Source organism: Struthio camelus, chromosome 32 (assembly GCF_040807025.1).
Source record: "Struthio camelus isolate bStrCam1 chromosome 32, bStrCam1.hap1, whole genome shotgun sequence".
Lineage (NCBI taxonomy): Eukaryota > Metazoa > Chordata > Aves > Struthioniformes > Struthionidae > Struthio > Struthio camelus.
Genome location: NC_090973.1, coordinates 500,830 through 513,684, shown reverse-complemented (window position 1 = coordinate 513,684; position 12,855 = coordinate 500,830). Strand labels below are relative to the sequence as shown.

Sequence of the window (12,855 nt, the reverse complement as noted above, 5' to 3'; positions counted from 1 at the left end):
ATGTCCCTCCATGTCCTCCATGTCCCTCCATGTCCCTCCATGTCCCCCCATGTCCCCCCATGTCCCTCCATGTCCTCCATGTCCCTCCATGTCCCCCCATGTCCCCCCATGTCCCTCCATGTCCTCCATGTCCCCCATGTCCCTCCATGTCCCCCCATGTCCCCCCATGTCCCTCCATGTCCCCCATGTCCCCCCATGTCCCCCATGTCCCCCATGTCCTCCATGTCCCCCCATGTCTCCCCAACGTCCCCCATGTCCCCGACGTCCCCCGCGTCCCCCACGTCCCACCTCGCTCCAGGCCGTGGTGGTCCCCGGGGGCAGGATGGGTCCGTCGGCCGAAGGCTCCAAGGAGAAGTCGATGGCCACCCGCATGGGGGTCATGATGTCATCAAGGCAGGGCTGGGGGGGGGGATGACACGGCGGTGACACCCGCGTCCCCCTGGGCGCCCCCAAAGAGCCGCGATTCGCCCCCAAATCATCGGGGCTTTGCACCCAAACTTTGGGGTTCCCGAACGCACCCGAATCGCCGGGATTTGCACCCAAACCGCCGGGAGATGCAACCCAAGAGCCACGGCGACCTCTCCCCCCGCCCAGGAGACAGCACCCAAACGTGGGGGATTTGCACCCAAACCTGGGGTCACCCCGGACGGCTGCCACCCGCTAGCGGGTCCCTGCGGGGCGATGCCGGCAAATATCGGGGGTTCGCCCCAAAACGGGGGATTTGCCCCCGAAACGGAGGAGTTGCTCCCCAAAACATGCGGGTTATTTTGCTGCCTGAAATATAGGATTTGCACCCCAAAACTGGCGCTTTGCACCCCAAAATGGAGGATTTGCACCCGAAATGGGCGATTTGCACCCCAAAATCGGGTTTTGCATGCCGAAAAGGCCATCTGTACCCCAAAATGCGGGATTTGCATCCCAAAATGCGGGATTTGTCTGCCAAAAGGGTCATTTGCACCCCAAAATGCGGGATTTGCACCCCAAAATGCGGGATTTGCCTGCCAAAAAGGGTCATTTCCACCCCAAAATGTGGGCTTTGCACCCCAAAATGCGGGATCTGCCTGGCAAAAAGGGTCATTTGCACCCCAAAATGCAGGATTTGCACCCCAAAATGCGGGATTTGCATCCCACAAGGGGCGATTTGCACCCCACAATGCAGGATTTGCACCCCAAAATACGGGATTTGCCTGCCAAAAAGGGCCATTTGCACCCCAAAATGCAGGATTTACACCCCAAAATGTGGGATTTGCACCCCAAAATGCAGGCTTTGCACCCCAAAATGCGGGATTTGCCTGCCAAAAGGGCCCTTTGCACCCCAAAATGCGGGATTTGCATCCCACAAGGGGCAGTTTGCACCCCAAAATGCGGGATTTGCACCCCAAAATGCAGGATTTGCCTGCCAAAAAGGGTCCTTTGCACCCCAAAATGCGGGATTTGCACCCCACTATCGGGATTTGCACCCCACAATCGGGATTTGCATCCCACAAGGGGTGATTTGCACCCCACAATGCAGGATTTGCACCCCAAAATCGGGCTTTGCCTGCCAAAAAGGGCCCTTTGCACCCCAAAATGCAGGCTTTGCACCCCAAAATGCGGGATTTGCATCCCACAAGGGGCAGTTTGCACCCCAATATGCAGGATTTACACCCCAAAGTGCGGGATTTGCACCCCACAATGCAGGATTCGCACCCCAAAATCGGGATTTGCCTGGCAAAAAGGGCCCTTTGCACCCCAAAATCAGGATTTGCACCCCAAAATCGGGCTTTGCCTGCCAAAAAGGGCCCTTTGCACCCCAAAATGCAGGATTTGCACCCCAAAAAGGGCCATTTGCACTCCAAAATGCGGGATTTGCACCCCGCAAGGGGCGATTTGCACCCCAAAATGTGGCATTTGCTCCCCAAAATGCGGGCTTTGCACCCCAGAATGCAGGATTTGCACCCCGCAAGGGGCGATTTGCACCCCAGAATGCAGGATTTGCACCCCAAAATGCGGGATTTGCACCCCAGAGTGCAAGCTTTGCACCCCAAAATGCGGCATTTGCTCCCCAAAAGGCAGGCTTTGCACCCCAAAATTCGGGATTTGCATCCCACAAGGGGCGATTTGCACCCCACAATGCAGTATTTGCACCCCAAAATGTGGGCTTTGCCTGCCAAAAAGGGCCATTTGCACCCCAAAATGCAGGATTTGCACCGCAAAATGCGGGATTTGCACCCCACAATGCAGGATTTGCACCCCAAAATCGGGATTTGCCTGCCAAAAAGCGCCCTTTGCACCCCAAAATCAGGATTTGCACCCCAAAATCGGGCTTTGCCTGCCAAAAAGGGCCCTTTGCACCCCAAAAAGCAGGATTTGCACCGCAAAATGCGGGATTTGCACCCCAAAATGCAGGATTTGCACCCCAAAAAGGGCCATTTGCACCCCAAAATGCGGGATTTGCACCCCGAAAGGGGTGATTTGCACCCCCAAAAGCAGGATTTGCACCCCAAAATGCAGGCTTCGCACCCCAAAATGCAGGATTCGCACCCCAGAATGCAGGATTTGCACCCCAAAATGCAGGCTTTGCACCCCACAATCGGGATTTGCACCCCAAAATGCGGGATTTGCATCCCACAAGGGGCAGTTTGCACCCCAGAATGCAGGATTTGCACCCCAAAATGCAGGATTCGCACCCCAAAATGCAGGCTTCGCACCCCAAAATGCAGGCTTTGCACCCCAAAATCAGGATTCGCACCCCAAAATGTGGGATTCACACCCCAAAATGCAGGCTTTGCACCCCAAAATCAGGATTCGCACCCCAGAATGCAGGATTTGCACCCCAAAAAGCAGAATTCGCACCCCAAAATGCGGGCTTCGCACCCCAGAATGCAGGATTCGCACCCCAAAATGCAGGCTTTGCACCCCAAAACGCGGGATTTGCACCCCAAAATGTGGGATTCGCACCCCAGAATGCAGGATTCGCACCCCAAAATGCAGGCTTCGCACCCCAAAAATCAGGAATCGCACCGCAAAATGCAGGATTTGCACCCCAAAATGCGGGATTCGCACCCCAAAATGCGGGCTTCGCACCCCAGAATGCAGGCTTCGCACCCCAAAATCAGGATTCGCACCCCAAAATGCAGGCTTTGCACCCCAAAAAGCAGGATTCGCACCCCAAAATGCAGGATTTGCACCCCAAAATGCGGGATTTGCACCCCAAAATGTGGGATTCGCACCCCAAAATGCAGGATTTGCACCCCATAATGCAGGCTTTGCACCCCAAAATGCAGGCTTTGCACCCCAAAATGCAGGATTCGCACCCCAAAATCAGGATTTGCACCCCAAAATGCGGACTTTGCACCCCAAAAAGCAGGATTCGCACCCCAAAATGCGTGCTTCGCACCCCAAAATGCAGGCTTTGCACCCCAGAATGCAGGCTTCGCACCCCAAAATCAGGATTTGCACCCCAAAATGCGGGCTTCGCACCCCAAAAGGCAGGCTTTGCACCCCAAAAAGCAGCATTCGCACCCCAAAATACGGGCTTCGCACCCCAAAATGCAGGCTTTGCACCCCAGAATGCAGGCTTCGCACCCCAAAATCAGGATTCGCACCCCAAAATGCAGGATTTGCACCCCAAAAAGCAGGATTCGCACCCCAAAATGCAGGCTTTGCACCCCAAAAAGCAGGATTCGCACCCCAAAATGCAGGCTTCGCACCCCAAAAATCAGGAATCGCACCGCAAAATGCAGGATTTGCACCCCAAAATGCGGGATTCGCACCCCAAAATGCAGGCTTCGCACCCCAAAAAGCAGCATTCGCACCCCAAAATGCAGGCTTCGCACCCCAGAATGCAGGCTTTGCACCCCAAAATGCAGGATTCGCACCCCAAAATGCAGGCTTTGCACCCCAGAATGCAGGCTTTGCACCCCAAAATGCAGGATTCGCACCCCAAAATCAGGATTTGCACCCCAAAATGCGGGCTTCGCACCCCAAAAGGCAGGCTTTGCACCCCAAAAAGCAGGATTCGCACCCCAAAATGCATGCTTCGCACCCCAAAATGCAGGCTTTGCACCCCAAAAAGCAGGATTTGCACCCCAAAATGCATGCTTCGCACCCCAAAATGCAGGCTTTGCACCCCAGAATGCAGGCTTTGCACCCCAAAATGCAGGATTCGCACCCCAAAATGCAGGCTTTGCACCCCAGAATGCAGGCTTTGCACCCCAAAATGCAGGATTCGCACCCCAAAAAGCAGGATTCGCACCCCAAAATGCGGGCTTCGCACCCCAGAATGCAGGCTTTGCACCCCAAAATGCGGGATTTGCACCCCAAAATGTGGGATTCGCACCCCAAAATGCAGGATTTGCACCCCAAAATACGGGCTTCGCACCCCAAAATGCGGGCTTCGCACCCCAAAAAGGGCCCTTCGCACCCCAAAAGCGGGCCGCGCAGCCCGAGAGGGCGGGCCAGCCCCCCGCCGCCACCCACCTCCAGGTCGATGCGCTCCTCCAGGCAGCGGGGCCCCAGGGTGGCCCCCGTGCGGAGGCGCAGGGGCCCGCGCCGCCTCGGCCGCCCGTCGCCCAGGACCCCCCGGCTGCGGGCCCGGCCGGCGTCCAGGCTCAGCGCGAGGCTCAGCGCCACCTCGGGGGGCTCCCGCCGGCCCGCCGGCGCCAGCCGCACCCCGAAGCACAGGCGCAGCTGCACCCCGGGGCGCTCGGGCTCCCGCGGGGCCGCCGCGGGCCTCTGCGTGCCGGCCGGGCCGTCTGTCGAGGGTCGGGCACCCGCTGCACCCTGGGGCACCCTGGTGCACCCATTGCACCCTGGTGCACCCGCTGCACCCGCTGCATCCGCTGCACCCGTTGCACCCATTGCACCCTGGTGCACCCATTGCATCCATTGCACCCATTGCACCCGCTGCACCCACTGCACCCATTGCATCCATTGCACCCATTGCACCCGCTGCACCCGCTGCACCCGCTGCACCCATTGCACCCATTGCACCCATTGCACCCACTGCACCCGCTGCACCCATTGCATCCATTGCACCCACTGCACCCGCTGCACCCATTGCACCCATTGCATCCATTTCACCCATTGCACCCGCTGCACCCACTGCACCCACTGCACCCGCTGCACCCGCTGCATCCATTGCACCCATTGCACCCTGGTGCACCCATTGCACCCATTGCACCCATTGCACCCGCTGCACCCGCTGCACCCATTGCATCCATTGCACCCGCTGCACCCGCTGCATCCGCTGCACCCATTGCACCCATTGCACCCTGGTGCACCCATTGCACCCATTGCATCCATTGCACCCATTGCACCCTGGTGCACCCGCTGCACCCGCTGCACCCATTGCATCCATTGCACCCACTGCACCCGCTGCATCCATTGCACCCATTGCATCCATTGCACCCGCTGCACCCGCTGCACCCGCTGCATCCATTGCACCCATTGCACCCATTGCACCCTGGTGCACCCGCTGCACCCGCTGCACCCATTGCACCCATTGCACCCAGGTGCACCCATTGCACCCATTGCACCCATTGCACCCATTGCACCCGCTGCACCCACTGCACCCACTGCACCCGCTGCATCCATTGCACCCATTGCACCCATTGCACCCTGGTGCACCCATTGCACCCATTGCATCCATTGCACCCATTGCACCCATTGCACCCGCTGCATCCATTGCACCCACTGCACCCATTGCCCCCACTGCACCCGTTGCCCCCGTTGCCCCCATTGCACCCACTGCACCCACTGCACCCATTGCACCCATTGCACCCTGGTGCACCCGCTGCACCCGCTGCACCCATTGCACCCATTGCACCCTGGTGCACCCGCTGCACCCGCTGCATCCGCTGCACCCATTGCACCCGCTGCACCCGCTGCACCCATTGCACCCATTGCACCCACTGCACCCGTTGCATCTGTTGCCCCCGTTGCACCCATTGCACCCGCTGCACCCGCTGCACCCATTGCACCCATTGCACCCATTGCACCCGCTGCACCCGCTGCATCCATTGCACCCATTGCACCCATTGCACCCGCTGCACCCACAGCACCCGCTGCACCCATTGCACCCATTGCACCCACTGCCCCTGGTGCACCCATTGCACCCGCTGCCCCTGGTGCACCCGCTGCACCCTGGTGCACCCACTGCACCCGGTGCACCCATTGCACCCACTGCACCCGCTGCACCCGCTGCATCCATTGCACTCATTGCACCCATTGCACCCGCTGCACCCGCTGCACCCATTGCACCCATTGCACCCACTGCCCCTGGTGCACCCGCTGCACCCGCTGCATCCATTGCACCCATTGCACCCATTGCACCCTGGTGCACCCGCTGCACCCGCTGCATCCATTGCACCCATTGCACCCATTGCACCCATTGCACCCGCTGCACCCGCTGCACCCATTGCACCCATTGCACCCACTGCCCCTGGTGCACCCGCTGCACCCGCTGCATCCATTGCACCCATTGCACCCATTGCACCCACTGCCCCTGGTGCACCCACTGCCCCTGGTGCACCCTGCAGCACCCTGGTGCACCCATTGCACCCGCTGCACCCGCTGCACCCATTGCACCCATTGCACCCATTGCACCCGCTGCACCCGCTGCACTCACTGCACCCACTGCACCCTGGTGCACCCATTGCACCCTGGTGCACCCACTGCACCCGCTGCACCCATTGCATCCATTGCACCCATTGCACCCATTGCACCCATTGCACCCTCTGCACCCGCTGCACCCACTGCCCCGGTGCACCCATTGCACCCACTGCACCCGCTGCACCCGCTGCACCCACTGCACCCGCTGCACCCACTGCCCCCGTTGCCCCCATTGCACCCATTGCCCCCACTGCACCCGTTGCCCCCATTGCACCCACTGCCCCCATTGCCCCCGTTGCCCCCATTGCACCCACTGCACCCGTTGCCCCCGTTGCACCCATTGCACCCACTGCCCCCGTTGCCCCCGTTGCACCCATTGCACCCATTGCCCCCGTTGCACCCGTTGCCCCCATTGCCCCCCCCGCCCCCGTTGCCCCCATTGCCCCCATTGCCCCCATTGCACCCACTGCCCCTGTTGCACCCACTGCCCCCATTGCCCCCATTGCCCCCATTGCCCCCATTGCCCCATTGCCCCCATTGCCCCCGTTGCCCCCATTGCCCCCATTGCACCCACTGCCCCTGTTGCACCCACTGCCCCCATTGCCCCCCCCACCCCCATTGCCCCCACTGCCCCCATTGCCCCCATTGCCCCCATTGCCCCACAGCCCCCCGTTGCCCCCATTGCCCCCCCCGCCCCCGTTGCCCCCCGGTACCCCAGTCGCCCCCGTCGGCTGCCTCCGGCGCCTCGGTGGCGTTGGCGGCCCCCGCCGCGGCCCCCGCCGCCTCCCCGCAGCCCCACGACGTCACCGGCAGCTGGTCGGGCCTGAACGTCACCTGCGGCGTCACCCACAGCACCGGCCGCGACCTGCAGGGGGGACAGGGGGGGACCCCGAAACCGGGGGGGGGGGGCAGCCGCCCCGGGGCGCCCCCAGGTTGGGTGCAATTCCTGGGGTGCAATGCCCCGTGCAAGCCCCAAATTGGGGTGCAACTCCCGGGGGTCTCCCCAGTTTTGGGGGTGCAATTCCCTGGGGTCCCCTCCCAATTTGGGGTGCAATTCCCCGGGGTCCCCCACCCCAATTTGGGGTGCAATTCCCTGCTTCTTGGGCTGCAATTCCCCATGCAAGCCCCAAATTGGGGTGCAATTCCCGGGGGTCTCCCTAGTTTTGGGGGTGCAATCCCTGGGGTGCAATTCCCCGTGCAAGCCCCAAATTGGGGTGCAATTCCCGGGGGTCTCCCCAGTTTTGGGGGTGCAATTCCCCGGGGTCCCCCACCCCAAATTGGGGTGCAATTCCCTGCTTCTCGGGGTGCAATGCCCCATGCAAGCCCCAAATTGGGGTGCAATTCCCGGGGGTCCCCCCAGTTTTGGGGGTGCAATTCCTGGGGTGCAATGCCCCATGCAAGCCCCAAATTGGGGTGCAACTCCCGGGGGTCTCCCCAGTTTTGGGGGTGCAATTCCCCGGGGTCCCCCACCCCAATTTGGGGTGCAATTCCCTGCTTCTCGGGCTGCAATGCCCCATGCAAGCCCCAAATCGGGGTGCAATTCCCGGGGGTCCCCCCAGTTTTGGGGGTGCAATTCCCGGGGTGCAATGCCCCATGCAAGCCCCAAATTGGGTGCAATTCCCGGGGGTCTCCCTAGTTTTGGGGGTGCAATTCCTGGGGTGCAATTCCCCATGCAAGCCCCAAATTGGGTGCAATTCCCGGGGGTCTCCCTAGTTTTGGGGGTGCAATTCCTGGGGTGCAATTCCCCATGCAAGCCCCAAATTGGGGTGCAATTCCCGGGGTGTCTCCCCAGTTTTGGGGGTGCAATTCCCCGGGGTCCCCCACCCCAATTTGGGGTGCAATTCCCTGCTTCTCGGGCTGCAATGCCCCGTGCAAGCCCCAAATTGGGTGCAATTCCTGGGGGTCTCCCCAGTTTTGGGGTTGCAATTCCCGGGGTGCAATGCCCCATGCAAGCCCCAAATTGGGGTGCAACTCCCGGGGGTCTCCCTAGTTTTGGGGGTGCAATTCCTGGGGTGCAATTCCCCATGCAAGCCCCAAATTGGGGTGCAATTCCCGGGGTGTCTCCCCAGTTTTGGGGGTGCAATTCCCCGGGGTCCCCCACCCCAATTTGGGGTGCAATTCCCTGCTTCTCGGGCTGCAATGCCCCGTGCAAGCCCCAAATTGGGTGCAATTCCTGGGGGTCTCCCCAGTTTTGGGGTTGCAATTCCTGGGGTGCAATGCCCCATGCAAGCCCCAAATTGGGGTGCAATTCCCGGGGGTCTCCCCAGTTTTGGGGGTGCAATTCCCCGGGGTCCCCCACCCCAATTTGGGGTGCAATTCCCTGCTTCTCGGGATGCAATGCCCCGTGCAAGCCCCAAATTGGGGTGCAACTCCCGGGGGTCTCCCCAGTTTTGGGGGTGCAATTCCTGGGGTGCAATGCCCCATGCAAGCCCCAAATTGGGGTGCAACTCCCGGGGGTCTCCCCAGTTTTGGGGGTGCAATTCCTGGGGTGCAATTCCCCGTGCAAGCCCCAAATTGGGGTGCAACTCCCGGGGGTCTCCCTAGTTTTGGGGGTGCAATTCCCGGGGTGCAATGCCCCATGCAAGCCCCAAATTGGGGTGCAATTCCCGGGGGTCCCCCCAGTTTTGGGGGTGCAATTCCCCGGGGTCCCCCACCCCAATTTGGGGTGCAATTCCCTGCTTCTCGGGCTGCAATGCCCCGTGCAAGCCCCAAATCGGGGTGCAATTCCCGGGGGTCCCCCCAGTTTTGGGGGTGCAATTCCTGGGGTGCAATTCCCCATGCAAGCCCCAAATTGGGTGCAATTCCTGGGGGTCTCCCCAGTTTTGGGGTTGCAATTCCTGGGGTGCAATGCCCCATGCAAGCCCCAAATTGGGGTGCAATTCCCGGGGGTCCCCCCAGTTTTGGGGGTGCAATTCCCCGGGGTCCCCCACCCCAATTTGGGGTGCAATTCCCTGCTTCTCGGGATGCAATTCCCCGTGCAAGCCCCAAATTGGGGTGCAATTCCCGGGGGTCTCCCTAGTTTTGGGGGTGCAATTCCTGGGGTGCAATGCCCCATGCAAGCCCCAAATTGGGGTGCAACTCCCGGGGGTCCCCCCAATTTTGGGGGTGCAATTCCTGGGGTGCAATGCCCCATGCAAGCCCCAAATTGGGTGCAATTCCCGGGGGTCTCCCTAGTTTTGGGGGTGCAATTCCTGGGGTGCAATTCCCCATGCAAGCCCCAAATTGGGGTGCAATTCCCGGGGTGTCTCCCCAGTTTTGGGGGTGCAATTCCCCGGGGTCCCCCACCCCAATTTGGGGTGCAATTCCCTGCTTCTCGGGATGCAATGCCCCGTGCAAGCCCCAAATTGGGGTGCAACTCCCGGGGGTCTCCCCAGTTTTGGGGTTGCAATTCCCGGGGTGCAATTCCCCGTGCAAGCCCCAAATTGGGGTGCAACTCCCGGGGGTCTCCCTAGTTTTGGGGGTGCAATTCCCGGGGTGCAATGCCCCATGCAAGCCCCAAATTGGGGTGCAATTCCCGGGGGTCCCCCCAGTTTTGGGGGTGCAATTCCCCGGGGTCCCCCACCCCAATTTGGGGTGCAATTCCCTGCTTCTCGGGCTGCAATGCCCCGTGCAAGCCCCAAATCGGGGTGCAATTCCCGGGGGTCCCCCCAGTTTTGGGGGTGCAATTCCTGGGGTGCAATTCCCCATGCAAGCCCCAAATTGGGTGCAATTCCCGGGGGTCTCCCTAGTTTTGGGGGTGCAATTCCTGGGGTGCAATTCCCCATGCAAGCCCCAAATTGGGGTGCAATTCCCGGGGTGTCTCCCCAGTTTTGGGGGTGCAATTCCCGGGGTGCAATGCCCCGTGCAAGCCCCAAATTGGGGTGCAATTCCCGGGGGTCCCCCCAGTTTTGGGGGTGCAATTCCCCGCGGTCCCCCACCCCAATTTGGGGTGCAATTCCCTGCTTTTCGGGCTGCAATGCCCCATGCAAGCCCCAAATTGGGGTGCAACTCCCCTGGGTCCCCCTCCTTTTTGGGGTGCAATCCCCGAGACCCTCCCCCATTTTTGGGGGGGGTTGTCCCCCCCCCCCCGGGGACTCACCGCAGCACGGCCACGGCGCCCCGCGCCCCGACGGCCACGTCGCCCAGCCCGTCGCCCGTCACGTCCAGCGCCCCGTCCAGCGCCTGGCCCAGGTGCCGCAGGCCGGGGGCCACCCGCTGCCCGGCCACCCGCTGCACCCCGGGGTGGGGGGGGGGGACACGGGGGTCAGCAGGGTCGGAGCCCACCCGTGGGTGACGCCCCAGGGTGCGCGTTGCACCCCGCGGGGGGCGTTGCAATGCCGGGGACACCCCAGGGTGCGCGTTGCACCACGCATGGAGCGTTGCAATGCCAGGGACACCCCAGGGTGCATGTTGCACCACGCATGGAGCGTTGCAATGCCGGGGACACCCCGGGGTGCGCGTTGCACCACGCACACAGCATTGCAATGCCGGGGACACCCCAGGGTGCGCGTTGCACCACGCATGGAGCGTTGCAATGCCGGGGACACCCCAGGGTGCGCGTTGCACCACGCATGGAGCGTTGCAATGCCGGGGACACCCCAGGGTGCGCGTTGCACCACGCATGGAGCGTTGCAATGCCGGGGACACCCCAGGGTGTGCGTTGCACCACGCATGGAGCGTTGCAATGCCAGGGACACCCCGGGGTGCACGTTGCACCACGCATGGAGCGTTGCAATGCCGGGGACACCCCAGGGTGCGCGTTGCACCACGCATGGAGCGTTGCAATGCCGGGGACACCCCGGGGTGCGCGTTGCACCACGCGGACGGCGTTGCAATGCCGGGGACACCCCGGGGTGCATGTTGCACCACGCAGACAGCGTTGCAATGCCAGGGACACCCCAGGGTGCATGTTGCACCACGCATGGAGCGTTGCAATGCCGGGGACACCCCGGGGTGCGCGTTGCACCACGCATGGAGCGTTGCAATGCCGGGGACACCCCAGGGTGCGCGTTGCACCACGCATGGAGCGTTGCAATGCCAGGGACACCCCGGGGTGCGCGTTGCACCACGCATGGAGCGTTGCAATGCCGGGGACACCCCAGGGTGCGCGTTGCACCACGCATGGAGCGTTGCAATGCCGGGGACACCCCAGGGTGCACGTTGCACCACGCATGGAGCGTTGCAATGCCGGGGACACCCCAGGGTGCGCGTTGCACCACGCATGGAGCGTTGCAATGCCGGGGACACCCCGGGGTGCACGTTGCACCACGCATGGAGCGTTGCAATGCCAGGGACACCCCGGGGTGCACGTTGCACCACGCATGGAGCGTTGCAATGCCGGGGACACCCCAGGGTGCGCGTTGCACCACGCATGGAGCGTTGCAATGCCGGGGACACCCCAGGGTGCGCATTGCATGGTTCGGGACCCCCACCCCCCACCCCTTTCCCCATCCAAGTCGCAGATGGGGGGGGTCTCGTCGCCAGCACCCACCTGGCTGTAGCCGGGGCCCAGGCCCTGCGAGTGACCCCGGAAAACGTAGACGGCTCCGGCCTCGGCGTCCTCCAGCGGGGCCCCGACGGCCGCTTCGGCCCAGCCGTCGCCGTCCAGGTCGCCCAGGGCGGCCAGCGCCGCCCCGAAACGGCCCAGCGGGTGCCCCGGGGCCCCCAGCAGCTCCCCGGCGGCCTCCAGGGTCTCCTGCCAAGAGGAGGGGGCTGCAAGGCCGCGTGGCTGGGCTATTGCACAACCCCAGCCCCCCCCCAAAAAATGGGGGGGCGGCGGGTTGCAGCGCGTGGGGCGACGGCAGGGTGTTGCGTGCAAAGAGTTGGGCGTTGGGGTGGGGGATGCGCCGGGGGATGGCACCCTAAATGGGGGGGGGGGGACACCTGGGAATTGCACCCCGGTGTTGGGGTAATTGCACCCAAATATCGGGGGAGGTCCTGGGGGATTGCACCCAAAATGTGGGGGGGGCACCTGGGAATTGCACCCTGGTGTTGGGGTAATTGCACCCAAATATCGGGGGAGGTCCTGGGGGATTGCACCCAAAATGTGGGGGGGACACCTGGGAATTGCACCCCAGTGTTGGGGTAATTGCACCCAAATATTGGGGGAGGTCCTGGGGGATGGCACCCAAAATGTGGGGGGGGCACCTGGGAATTGCACCCCAGTGTTGGGGTAATTGCACCCAAATATCGGGGGAGGTCCTGGGGGATTGCACCCAAAATGTGGGGGGGACACCTGGGAATTGCACCCAAAATGTGGGGGTGACACCTGGGAATTGCACC

The 12,855-nt window shown here is 62.3% G+C and overlaps 2 protein-coding genes across 5 annotated transcripts in view; one reads left to right on the top strand and one right to left on the bottom strand.

Annotated features, from left to right (window-relative positions):
* Positions 1-12,855, bottom strand: part of LOC138063568 (integrin alpha-L-like) — a 43,945-nt gene that overhangs the window by 14,203 nt on the left and 16,887 nt on the right. For 2 of the 4 annotated variants that reach the window (XM_068923197.1, XM_068923198.1), the window contains exons 13-17: positions 12,065-12,268; positions 10,673-10,803; positions 7,308-7,459; positions 4,462-4,736; positions 289-399 (exon numbers count right to left, since the gene is read on the bottom strand). In XM_068923197.1, the coding sequence (XP_068779298.1) occupies positions 289-399; positions 4,462-4,736; positions 7,308-7,459; positions 10,673-10,803; positions 12,065-12,268 (873 nt within the window). The remainder of the gene's footprint in view (positions 1-288; positions 400-4,461; positions 4,737-7,307; positions 7,460-10,672; positions 10,804-12,064; positions 12,269-12,855) is intronic. The other 2 variants (XM_068923200.1, XM_068923199.1) reach the window with 2 other exon arrangements.
* LOC138063502 (uncharacterized) lies at positions 2,204-3,797 on the top strand (the record flags this gene model as incomplete). The annotated part of the gene is made up of 1 exon (XM_068923117.1): positions 2,204-3,797. A coding segment is annotated over exon 1 (1,206 nt), but the record flags the coding sequence as incomplete, so codon positions are not given.